Genomic DNA, 13487 nt, shown 5'->3' with positions numbered 1-13487 from the left:
AGAGGTTCCACCAGTGGACCCGGAAAGCAGGCCATACCTACAGAAGAGGTTCCAAATTTTTTTGAAACCCATCACTGCTACACACACACAGAGAGAGAGAGAGAGAGAGAGAGAGAGAGATTGACACAGAGAGAGAGAGAGAGAGAGAGAAAGAAAGGAAGAAATAAATAAAGAAAAAAGAAAGAAAAAATGAGAGAGATGAAAGAAAAAAAGAAAAAAGGGACAGAGAGACAAAAGGAAGGAGAGAGAGAGAGAGAGAGAGAGAGAGAGAGAGAGAAAACACATGGCCGGCAAGCCACTCCCACCAGGTCACATGGCTTGCAAGCCACTCCCACAAAGGAGGCCACACCCACAGAGTAAGTTCCAAAAGTTCTTGAAACCCACCACTGTTTTGGGTGCTGGAGCAAAGAAGAAATAGGAACAAATTAACTCTGAACAGATTTTTAGTTCCTAGCAAGGAGTACATACAAAACGAATAACTAGATATAAGATTTCTCTTTTATTATCTTATTCTAGAATTTTTAATTTTATTAAGTGTTTTATTTGTTCTGGTCTATGACTGTAATACAATTCCGATATCTGATATTGGGTCAAATTTCTGGTTCAGTGGATATAGCTTCGTCTCTAAACTATATGAGATGCTTAAGAGACCAGGCTATAAATTGGAATGTCATCCGTTTTAATCCCATCTTCAACATGAAGTCAACATTTGAGTGATCTTATGCCAATCACTCTCAGCCCTAAGAAGACGTCAGCGGCCAGCCACTTCCCGAAACACCTTCCAAGAAAACTACAGAGAATTATCCAGGCAATCACCAGGAATCAAAAGTTGATTTGAAGACACAACCCCACACTAAGAAATCAGTTTTATTTATGTATTCAATTTTATACCTACTCAACATCATTCTTTTAGCATTCAATCTGTACTTGTTTCCTGAGTGCTGGACTCAATTGTTCAACTAGATTTAATTCTTCAGGTACCAAGCATTGGCACAGCCCATCTTGTCAAGATTTACATCATAAGCACGAACCAGCAAGGGAAATATAAAGGAATTTTCTGTTTTGTTTGATAGCAATAACAATAGCAGTTAGACTTATATACCGCTTCATAGGGCTTTCAGCCCTCTCTAAGCGGTTTACAGAGTCAGCATATTGCCCCCAACAACAATCCGGGTCCTCATTTCACCCACCTCGGAAGGATGGAAGGCTGAGTCAACCTTGAGCCGGTGAGATTAGAACCTCCGAACTGCAGATAGCAGTCAGCTGAAGTGGCCTGCAGTACTGCACCCTAACCACTGCGCCACCTCGGCTCTTTGAGAAGGCAACTCCATAACTAAAACAGATGGTGCAGTCTATTCATGAAGAGCAACACTGTTCTACCAGAGAGCTTATCTGTATATTCCTGCTTGTTACTTAGATGGGAAAATAACTATATATACTAAGGAACCAAGAGAAGGGATGAGAGCATGCCTATGGTTTGGCTCTGAAATCTCTCACACGTTCCATAAACTAAATACAGAATGATGATTTCATAGGGTGGCTCGTATACAATACCAAATTGGGGGGTATTTAGCAAGCCATAACAGCCTCAATTATTCATTTACTGTAAGGCATAAATTCATGGATCAAGTTATGCTAAAAGAAAGTATTCCCCATTGTAATTTAGAATAATTCACAAATTGCAACAATAACGGATGGTTGCATGGGACAGGAGTGTGATGGAAGGGGAAAGAAAGAAATCTATAGTGCTTAAAAAAATTAAAAAAAACAAGTGGTTTGCAAAAAACGTTTATGCAGAATAGTTTCCTATATGTTTAGGGCTCAATTGGCAATACAAATAATTGTGAATATGTCCCTAACTGTGAAAGGAAGCTACTCTTTGTTTTAATAGTTTAAGTCCCTTTATAGAATGTACAACTTTACTTAAAAAGAAACAAACATTTTTTTTTAAAAAAAGAAGTCCCTGTCCTTTAACTAAGTTAAACTAAATCAGGAGCTTACTATGTTCAACTATATAAAAATTCAACAAAACAAAGCAATGTTATTATCTACTTCATTTGTGCTTGATGCTGTTAAATGAATGGATGGTGGAGATGGATTTAGATTTTTAACACTCATTTCACAGTGATACAAACATTTTTTACATAATTCCCTGGGAAGAAACAGTTGACTTAGAATACAGCATTCATACCACCACGGATTATTCACATAAAAAATGAGAGTACTGTATTATTAAAATAATGGTTGTTCAACTCGGTTCCACCACAAATGCGCGTACGAGAAAAGTGTGTGTGACTAAAGTGCGGTGACAAAACCGTGCCGTCAAAACCACAGAGACGAATGAGCGCAGAAGCACGCTGTAACATAACCCTAAAAATAACCCTAAACCTAACCCTAACCCTAAACCTTACCTTAACTTAAATCGCGCTTCTGTTGGCGCGCTGTTGTCGGTGCGCTGTTGTCGGCGTGCTTTTGACATCGCGGTTTTAGCCCCGCGGTTTTGTCGGCGCGCTTTTGACGTTCGCGGTTATGTCGTGCCACAGCTCAACTCAGCCTCTAACTACCTAAGATTACTGTACAACTTCCAACATGTTAAATAAATCAATATATTGGGGAAAAACCTTGCTGGGGAGAAGTGTTTTAAAGGAATGAGGAGAAATGTGCAAGAATAACTCTGGGTCAGAAGATTTATATGATCTGAAGAAAAACGAGTTGAACCATTTTTTAAATTTTACTTTATTTTAACATTATTATCTACTATGATGTTTATGAATTCTATTGTGTTAAGTATTTTACTTTGTTCTTTTTCTCCTTCTTCCTTTATATCTTATTTTGGAATTTATACTGTATGTGCTATTTAGTTTCTAGCTGTAAATAAACCTGCTATCATTTTCTTCATCATCATCATCATTATCAGGGATGCAATTGTATTCCTTTATTTTGTAATGATTCGCTCCCAGAGGATTCTTTTCTGCATATAGTCTGTTTGATCAATGCAACAATCCTTGGCTCTAAGGAGCAAAACTCGGACTGATCCTTATGTATGGTTATTGCTTTTCGCTTTGTTGAAGTATCTCCTTGCTTCAACATTGCTGAGGGACACAGAACAGCGTGATGGGTTCTGCCTTCTATACTCAATACTGTCTGTTATCACGTCTTTGATTACCTGTGAAGAAAGACGCAAAAATAGCATCAAAACTGTACTAGTAGTGAAAGTAGAATACCCAGCATTGTTGTCTATTTATACAAGAATCAGTCGCAAACAAAGGATATCATGTTGTTCTGTTTTCCTTTTTTTTCCACAAGATAAAGCCTTTTAAAAGTATCTACATTTGCTGTCATATATGCTCTGCCTGCTTACAGAGGAATATGTTCCATTAATCTCAATGGAACCGTCCTCTAAAGAGATATAGTGTTTCCCTGAAAATAAGACGGGGTCTTCATTTTTGCTCCAAAAGATGCATTAGGGCTTAATTTCCACTTACGTCTTATTTTTCAGGAAATACGGTACTAAATTGTCTGTCTGTCTGATGATCTTAACTGGGTCTTATTTTGGGGTAGGGCTTATATTAGGAGCACCCTGAAAAATCATGCTACGGCGTATTTTCTAGTTGGGTCTTATTTTTGGTGAAACACACAGTATCTATAAGATTTGCACTGTATAATTTTTACACTAAGTGAACAAAAGATCAATTACATTAAAGAAATAATTTCTGATGGAAATATAACGATCCGATTCTCTTTGTGTATGTTTGTTTATACACACACATACATTTCCCATACATGTATTATAGCACATGAATAATTCAAAGTCTCTTTTTGAGTGTTTGAATGTGAAACACTAGAGAGTCCCAAAGAGTTTATGCACACATCCCAAGCCTGCCTGCATATCTATCTATCTATCTATCTATCTATCTATCTATCTATCTATCTATCTATCTATCTATCTATCTATCTATCATCTATCTATCTATCTATCTATCTATCTATCTATCTATCTATCTATCTATCTATCTATCTATCATCTCTATCTATCTATCTATCTATCTATCTATCTATCTATCATCTATCTATCTATCTATCTATCATCTATCTATCTATCTATCTATCTATCATCTCTATCTATCTATCTATCTATCTATCTCTATATCTCTTTATCTATCTATCTATCTATCTATCTATCTATCTATCTATCTATCTATCTATAAATAAATTGCTGCAATCTTCTTCTTTCTGAAAAAAAAAGAGAAAGGCACTTCCAGAAAGATGACAGATTTTAGCCATGATCCAAAGTTAATAGCACAATTTCATAAGTGCATAAACGCAGCAGCAGCAAAAAATCTTTAGCATATCTTTCATGCAAGCAAGGGCTGGACTTATTCCCCCAAGGTATGGATAAGATAATATGTGCACTGATCTTGTATATCCTTTGGGGGGCATGTTTCCCTTCTTTTAGACATTATGTGCATAGTTTAACTTCTGGAACTCTATTTTCAGTTAGAATTATTTATGGCTGAACTAAGGAGATTATATGAAAGGTGAATGCATGCAATAGCGAAGACTTTGATGAAAATATTATCATGAGCAATTGTGACGTATGATTTAATAATTTATGCTTTTTATTTCAATTTTTACGCAGTGTGATTTAAAAAAAAATGGAGAATGAAATTTAACCGCTAGATGGCATCTTTTAATCATAATATACCCAACAGTTCCTACTTTTGTAAGAAAAGTAATGTTAGTAATTACTAAACTGTCTAGACAAAAAAAAAACACTTCAACTCTATTTTACATATAAAGACTGTGGTTTTGTCCAGGAGCACAACTATAAACTAAGTTTCCCAGCTTCTCCATCTAATCATTCCTCAATTTTTCAGTTTTGTGTGAAAGACCTTCAAATCAACTTCTATCACTCAGAGTCACCTGAAACCATGAGATGGGCAGTATATATATTTAATTAACAAATAGATAAATTTCCATTGCATTGAACATACATCAACATCCATATGTAGAATTTCTATGGGGAAGGGAGGATGGGTTACAAAATGTTAAAAATGTCATTTTCTATGCAAATGAAAGTTGTGCCTTCCTTTTTCTCTTCAATGAAATATTAGCAAATTTTCTATTTTTCCAGAAACAAAGTTATGTCTGCATTCTGTAGAAGAAGTTCACCATGCAATTTTGCCCAATATGCATTGATTAGAAGCTCTACTTATCATTAAAGCATAACAGGTAAATTCATGGCCAGAACTGACCTAAATATGAAAGTGGCCTATTACTTCTAAGGGTTTGGTTCATATCTTAAGCCTACAAAATGGATTTCTGAAATTAAAGCAATGATGAGAAAGTAAGGTTAGAGTTAGAGCAAGGAAAAACAAGGTGGTTTTGTAACTCTACAAATGGAACCTCATCTGAATGGATTAAGTTAGGGAAAGAACCTCGGAGGAATAGTTAAGAGATACAGGCAACACAGATATTTGAATATTTATGTTTGCCTATGTAAACAAAATACAATGAGGTCACAATCAAATGATATAAATTATGCAAATTGCTTATTTGCATGATGGCATCATTAAGCAAATAACAGAAAGTTGATGTGCTGCCTGAGAAGTCTATTGCATCAAGATTTAGTAAAAAGAGGCTTCATTACATTTGGAATAGTGAACAACTTTAGAAAGCAATCTAAAAATAATATTTTGATAACGTGCTTGACCATAGCTTTTAGAGCAAATAAGAAAGGAGAAGCACACTGGGTATGATTTTGAAATTTTCTCAAATCCTTAAAGAACAACTCCAGCATGGATTGCATTACCATATGGGAGGGGATATTGTCTGGATTTGTTTTCTCATCTCTCATAGTTGAGGTCTATCTATGATGTCAATTACAGTCCTCTCTCATCTTTTTAAGTGGGAGAACTTGCACAATTGGTGGCTGACCAAATACTTTTTTGCCCCACTGTACAACAATTATTCTGCACTCTGCGCTCACTGAATAAAAGAACTGCTTAATTAGATGTAGAAATCATTTCTGCCTACTCATCTACTTTTCCAAACTGCTGAAGAAGTAATAGGTATAACTCTCTGCAGGATAAGAATCAATGGAACTCTAAAGCAGAAAGCACTTCAAAACAGCAACAGGAATCTTGGTTTTTTTCCAAGGCTTTGTTTGCAAAATTCAAGGCAGGAAGTATGGACAATATTAACATATTCTTCCTTATCTCCCATAATTGAGGAAATTATTACTTTTGCCCAATAAACCCATGGTTCTGGCATTGCCCAACAGCTTCATTGACCATTTATTGTATTGTCATTTGTCCATCTTTAATAATTTTCTTTTTCCATCCCTTGCTCTTTAAATAATAATATGGAAACTGAGTGGGTTTTTTTTTATGAGTGGGTTTTTTCCCCCTGATATTCAAAATTGGACCCATTATATACAAGTAAGCTATAGCAGCAGGATCACTACAAAGGGCATTGGCTGTGTTATTTAACACATACATTTTTATTTTATGTTATCTGTTATCCCGTTTTCCTTCTGGTTTTGAAAGTGCAAGGGAATTATCTAGAAATTAATAACAATTATCAAGATAGAAGGACACTTAAATGGTAGATATACGAGTCACTGAATTCAACAGAGCATTTAAAAATCCCCTTGTATATTATACATACATTTAAGTTGTTAAGGGTATTGAACTCCATCAGATCGTGCAACCTGTTGAAAGCCTCATGGGAATACTGGAAATTGAAGGTGGAGAATGGTGAGTCAGGATCATCAAAAATATCAAAGTCAGCAAAATCTTTCTCTTCTTGAGTTTCCCTTGGAACACCTATAATTAGAGAGTGACGTAGGAGGTAACTTAAGACCAAATAATTCAGCAGGTGGGTATAGAATGCATGCAATTGAATGTTTAATAACTGTAAATTTCCCTTGTAAGCTCCTCCTCCCCCTATCAGTCTTTAAATCCCTATGCACGCTGAAAATGCTACCAAAGTCAGTGAAACATTAGTGAATCTTACTGAACCTTTGATACTGTCTGAAATGGAATTTTGGCTTATTGGTTTCAGAATCTTATTAAGATGCCATACACATTTGCTCCAAAGATCGCACAGAGATTGAATGAAATAACAACTGAAAACCAAGAATACAAAAAAATATCTTTAAAGGTAAAGAAGATCCATTTAAAATATAATATATTAATCCAGAATCAGTTGCCTGTAGATTTTAAGAGATGAGGTGGTACAGTGGTTAGAGTGCTGTACTGCAGGCCACTTCAGCTGACTGTTATCTGCAGTTCGGCGGTTCAAATCTCACCGGCTCAAGGTTGACTCAGCCTTCCATCCTTCCGAGGTGGGTAAAATGAGGACCCGGATTGTTGGGGGCGATATGCTGACTCTGTAAACCGCTTAGAGAGGGCTGAAAGCCCTAGGAAGCGGTATATAAGTCTAACTGCTATATAAGTCTAACTGCTTAACTTCTGGTGTACAAAGTTTGACAAAGTTGGCATAGACTATACAAGCTATATGAAAAACTGACCAATATTTTTACGGCTGGATACCATATAGGTAGTCCTTGTCTTACAACCATTTATTCAATGACTGTTTGATTTTCACACTGGGAAATGTTGCAGCATCCCCGTGTGATCACATGATCAAAATTCGGGGGCTTGAGTGTTAGTATGTATTTATGACAGTTGCAATGTCCTGGGGTCATGTCATCATCTCTTGTAACCTTTCCAGCTGGCTTCCGACAAGTAAAGTCAATGGGGGAAACCAGACTCACTGCATTTCCTTAACCATTGTAGTAATTTAACAAACTCTGGCAGAAAAGGTCGTAAATTTAACAACTCACTTGCTTAGCAAAGGAACATTTGAGTTCAATTATGGTTTTAAGTAGAGGATTACCTGTACAAAATTTGGAGTGTGTGTGAAAACCAAAAATAATTGGTTTCGTAGTCACATTGATTGATTGATTGATTACATTTATATGCCACCCTTTTCCCCGAAGGGGACTCAGGGCGGCTTACAATTCAATCAGGGAAGGGGGTACAAACAGGGGATAAAAAGACGAAACATAACAATACACAATTTAAAAACACACAACAACCATACCATTCGAGAAGGGGGGCAAAAACTCTTTAGCCCCAGGCCTGTCGGAACAGCCAGGTTTTAAGGGCTTTGCGGAAGGCCTGGAGGGTGGTGAGGGTTCAAATCTCCACGGGGAGCTCGTTCCAAAGGGTCGGAGCAGCCACAGAGAAGGCTCTCCTCCGGGTAGTCGCCAGTCGGCATTGGCCGGCGGATGGAATTCGGAGGAGGCCTAATCTGTGGGATCTGATCGGTCTATTGGAGGCAATTGGCAGCAGGCGGTCTCTCAAGTACCCGGGTCCAATACCAGGGTGCCATAAGTTATTGGACTTTTTTTTTGCAGAGTTTTTTCCTATTGTTTTAAGATTCTTGAGAAGGCGGGATTGTTCTTAAGCTGTTCTTCAAACAGACAAGAAATCCAAATCTAGAGTACAATTGCATTGTTGGCAAAAATGTGACTTTATTTACATTACATTGCCCATCTGATCTAAACAAACTGATAAGCTAAGATATACTTCCTTATATTTGAAATTCATTGTATCCATTCCTACCTCCCTTTCGCTGTAGTGTCCAAAAGAAAAGGCAGAAAAAAAAGGAGTAAATTCGGTGTTAAAAAATAAGATAAAAGAACATAAATCCATACAGAGCAAGGCTTATCTTTACAAAGAACTGATTGTCAGATTTATTTTTTGTGGTAACGATGTTTTTCTGGCACTGACCTGGTGCTTTGTAATTTCTGAAGCTGATATTGGCCAAAACAAAATGAATAATCGTGGGACAATCTATGTCGGATGCAGGATTTTTGGGTTTGAAGACGTAGCACTCTTTTAACCCTTCACGATCAAACACATTTGGGTCTATTTTCGGGAAAGGAAGGTTGTTCATTTTGGCCCATTTTTCAGCGAGTAAAATTTCCTGGAAAGAAAGTCATATTGTTTCAAGACACAGACGTCATATAAAGGAACACAAGAAAGGAACAAACTGATACTATCATGCATAATTGAGAGAAAAGAGAATAGTCTTCTATTCTTCTGACTGAACGCTGGAAGATGGAAGGATGCACATCATAACCATCAGAGGTGGGTTCCTACCAGTTCGCACCTATTCGGTAGAACCGGTTCGTCAAATCTACCGAACCGGTTAGAAGAGGTTCCACCAGTGGACCCGGAAAGCAGGCCACACCTACAGAAGAGGTTCCAAACATTTTTTGAAACCCACCACTGGTCCTTGGATGTGATTATTCTACACTATCATGCTCCTATTTATAAAACTCAGTGCCTCTGTGAAAGGTAAGGAAGACTACTGCGTTTGTGGTGCAATCAGAACATTGCGTGTGTTGAAGTTGTTTTAACGCAAACCAAAGATGCCTTTTGAAAAACAAGTTGACATCATATTCTTATGCATGCCAGTGCTGTGTGTGAGGTAATTTAAGGTGGTTCTGACAAGTGTCGTCGGCATCTTCATATCCGGTCACATGGGCGGCAAGCCCCTCCCATCCGGTCACATGGGTGGCAAGCCACTCCCACAAAGGAGGCCATACCCACAGAGTAGGTTTGAACAATTTTTGAAACCCACCACTGATAACCATCCTCCACCATTCATTTAGAACTGAAGCTTATTGAAGGAGAAGCAAAATGTCCTTCAAGAAAAACAAAATCCAGTTGCCTTTTGAAAAAGCCCCTTCAAGCCAACCATGACTCAGATGACTGAGAGTCCCCATAAACATAGTCTTCTAATATTTTATTATTATTTTTAATTATTAATTAAATTTATTTGCCACCCATCTGGTTTTGAAGTGACTCTGTGTTTAAAAACATTAAAATCATAAGAAGTAAATATTCCTAACCCAATAAAACGACAAAACAAAATAAAAACTTCATTGCAAAATAACGGTTCCGATTTCACATTGCACTAAGTACAATGCGCTAAGTGATAAATGTGTAATCCTTTCCATCACATGGATTTCTCAGCTGGGCAAAATGTACAAGAACGCATACTGCAACCACATTATTCTATCCAGAGGACAAACAATTGCTTTAGTTCTGTTTTTGGAAACTGGAACTCACATACTGCACCCTTTCTCCTTCGAAACAAAGCTGCCCGTGCCATTGCAGATTACAAAACATATTCCCATATCTACAAAACCACAAAACCACACAGAAGAGATAGCATGAATACCCACAATCAAGGAATGGATAGATGAAGTTCATAAAAATGGCAAAGCTGATTCAAGTTGGCCAGGCAAAAAATGATAAAGACTCTTTTTAAAGACGTTCAGAGAAGGAAGCGTGGCAGTCAAAATTCTGCATTTTCTTCCTTTGTTCAGTTCTTTTCTTTTTTTAATTTCCTATTTTTTTTCTTTTTCTTATTCTACTGTTCCGTTTTTAGGTCTTTATTGCATTGTAAAATTCTAATCGAAACATATTTTAGAGGAACAGAAGGAACAGCATGGAAAGACATTTTGTTAACAACAATTTTCATATTCCATCTTGTAGACTTCCTGTTTTTAGGAGCTTATGGTAATTTCTCACCATAGAAAAGCTGGAAATCAAAAATAACATTAATTCTTGCAGCTTGGCAAATAAGTTCCTTCAATTAGTATGTCAAAGGAAAGTTGTAAAAGCCAAAATTAAGTAACTGTCATCTTTCACAAATATAGTTGTGAAGACTAGTGTTTAATTTTTTTTTAGTGTTTAACACTAGATGAAAAGACAATCATTGTTTTTATTTCTAGTACTTTTTTGAGCTTCTAGTGATTCTTCCCCTTTCAAAGGAAAATTATCAGAAATATAGCTCATATGTGATACTTCTATGTTTGAACCAAATTTAGCCATTTCTGTTCAATACTCATTAAACATGTACATAGCACCAATTTTTTGTTGTGAAGAGGCCTGAGGAGTGTAAAATACCATAAAAATTGTAGCTTTCTCTTGATTTCAATGTACTTTTCTTCTGGTGAAGGAAATACCCTACTTCCTGCCATAATGATATCACTTATCTTTGCTTCAGTTAAGAGAACATTAAATAGGGAAAATGCAATAAAAATGTAATCTTATTTATTCATTTGGCCATTTAATTATTTGTATGGAGAAACAACAGTGTAAGAAGGCTTTGCCTTAGAACATGACAATCTCATCCCGTACTTCTTTTTTATTAGTAGAAAATCATGACTGCTTAAATGTTTTATTTGTTAATAAAATATGATCAATGAATAGCAGATATAATGATTTCTTTCTTTCTCCTCTTTCTTATATTGCCGTGTTTCCCCCAAAATAAGCCCTTGGCCTTATTTTTGGGGAGGTCTTATTATTTTTGAGGTGCAGGAGGCTGAAAGTGTGGTCACCTCATGGCTGCTGCTGTGGTGCAATATTTTTGGGCTTATCTTAGCACATGCACTCAAAAGCCCAATTAGGCTTATTATCCAGAGAGGTCTTGATTTTAGGGGGAAAGGCGTAGTAAAAATAAAAACGCCAATATCTGGTCAGCAGCTGAACCTCTTAATACACTCTTTGGAAACTGAAGAATATCAGATTCTAAATAATGGTCATGTAGTGTAACATTGGATGGCCCTTCAACATCTGTTTGTGATTAGCTGTTGGATAATATAAATGTTAGGCTTTATTGCTTTTAAAGATCCTAATAAATCGGCAGAATTGAGGTGGTACTCTTCAAAACGGCAAGAATAGTAGAGAGAATCCTATTTCTTTTTCCCTCTGTGTGGAAAATGTGGTGTCCATAAAGTTAGCAGGAAGTATAAAAGCATAATCCAAGCTTTTGAACGACAAAGTTTGGGGATGTTACTATTCAAAACCCCACATTCCACTTTATCAGTACATTATTGCTTTGCCAGTAGCTTTTTGTGAGAAACACTACCCCATGAGTTTGGTATGGTTGCAATTATAAATGTAACCCTTAATTGACTATAAAAGGGTGGATCTCTATTAAACAAGAGGGTCATAACATTTCCTGCGTCATTTAGGCAGTTCCTTTTAATGTTACAAATTACGCTGACACTTACGGCTCAATTTCTATTTTTTTCCATGTTTCCCAAAAACCATGACATTATTCTCAAGTATGTATTGTATGATCAACGTGCCAAATATTCCCCCAAATGTATAATGTTATCACTTTCTGAAATTTTTCCTGGTAGTATCACCAAGTCATATTTACAGCACAATAAATGAAATGAGAATTTACTTCTTTCAGTGGGCCAAATAAGTCGCAAGCATAGTTTGTATATTCAACAAAATATCTGAACGGTACATTTCCCAAAGGGACCATGGCATGAAATGGCCAGGTTTAGGCACAACCATGGTTTAAGATATTCTAGTTGGAGCAAATTCAAAGATGTTGAGTTTCAGTCCACCCACATTTTTCTCAGAGGGGAATAAATACGTAGGACAGATGAGGCCACGGCATAAAACAGAGAAATCTGTTTTGTGTTTCACTCCTTTGGACTTATTCCACGGAGGGTGACTTGGCTAAGCTATCCTTGCAGTCATTCCACAGGAGAATAAAAGACTTGTGCTAGTGGAAATTAGCTTCTCTCTAATGGCTAGAATAAATAATTTCGTGCACACAAAAAATAACCCTCCAAATATTATCAAAACTCTTTAGCCAAGGGTAGAATTGTATCTAGTCCTTAGAACAGATCTAGTTTCCAATTTACACTGTAGCTAAATAACCATAGAAGAGTCCGTTGACAATGATTTTAGGTTATTAGAAAATGCCCAATCAGAGGATGCTATCTCCTCCTCAATGTTTACTATTCTTTCTCTTAAATGTAATATCTACATCACAAATATATAATAAAATTTATGTTCATTTTATTTGTAATTGATCTACCTCTCCTTTTATCCCCTCCCTTCTATGCGGTAGGATTGAGCTGAAGAAGGCTGACTACTTCAGGTTTATGTAGCTCAATGGGAACTCTAATACTGATCTTTCTTGAATCTGCTCCAACCTCTAAGCCACCACTCAGAACTTGTTGGAAGACTTACAAACTTAAAATCTAGAGTGATATATGTTGCCAAGGTGTCAATTCAAGTCCATAACTGCCCTAGATTACTCACCTTAAAAGGAGGGCTAGAATCACTGGGGCGAGCCGAAAAATCAAACGAGATAATAAGATCCACTCCTCGCTGTGGTCTTAAGATAAGCGGATATGGCAAATTAAAAGTAAGTCCACTGTCCACAACATGAATTTTTTTACTCTTTACATCCAGAGGTTCCAATATCCTGTCAAATTCATTGGGATCTAGGAAAAGAGAGGTAACGAGAGCAAGGATTTATGCCGTTTTCCAAAACAAATTCTAATGTTTCAAATTAATGGAAAAACAGATGAAGTTTACTGGAGTTGGTGAAGATGATGAAACTGACTGTTTGGTTGAAAGAAAACACTTTAT

The 13487-nt window shown here is 36.7% G+C and overlaps 1 protein-coding gene and 1 long non-coding RNA gene across 4 annotated transcripts in view; both read right to left on the bottom strand.

Annotated features, from left to right (window-relative positions):
* Positions 1-1927: 1927 nt before the first annotated feature.
* Positions 1928-13487, bottom strand: part of LOC148043390 (uncharacterized) — a 303113-nt gene continuing 291553 nt past the window's right edge. The window contains exon 2 of the long non-coding RNA XR_015698169.1: positions 1928-2388. This is a non-coding gene — a long non-coding RNA (uncharacterized LOC148043390). The remainder of the gene's footprint in view (positions 2389-13487) is intronic.
* PLA2G4A (phospholipase A2 group IVA) overlaps positions 2719-13487 on the bottom strand; it is a 53687-nt gene continuing 42918 nt past the window's right edge. For all 3 annotated transcript variants that reach the window (XM_087726184.1, XM_087726186.1, XM_087726185.1), the window contains 4 exons: positions 13155-13339; positions 8802-8997; positions 6670-6827; positions 2719-3166 (listed from right to left, as the gene is read on the bottom strand). In XM_087726184.1, the coding sequence (XP_087582310.1) occupies positions 3038-3166; positions 6670-6827; positions 8802-8997; positions 13155-13339 (668 nt within the window). In that variant the 3' untranslated portion in view covers positions 2719-3037. The remainder of the gene's footprint in view (positions 3167-6669; positions 6828-8801; positions 8998-13154; positions 13340-13487) is intronic.

Source organism: Thamnophis sirtalis, unplaced genomic scaffold (assembly GCF_051295495.1).
Source record: "Thamnophis sirtalis isolate CommonGarterSnake01/CBP01778 unplaced genomic scaffold, rThaSir2_p1.2 scaffold_12, whole genome shotgun sequence".
In the NCBI taxonomy this organism is placed as follows: domain Eukaryota; kingdom Metazoa; phylum Chordata; class Lepidosauria; order Squamata; family Natricidae; genus Thamnophis; species Thamnophis sirtalis.
Note: the sequence above shows the minus strand (reverse complement) of the source record. Positions and strands in the feature narration are given on the sequence as shown.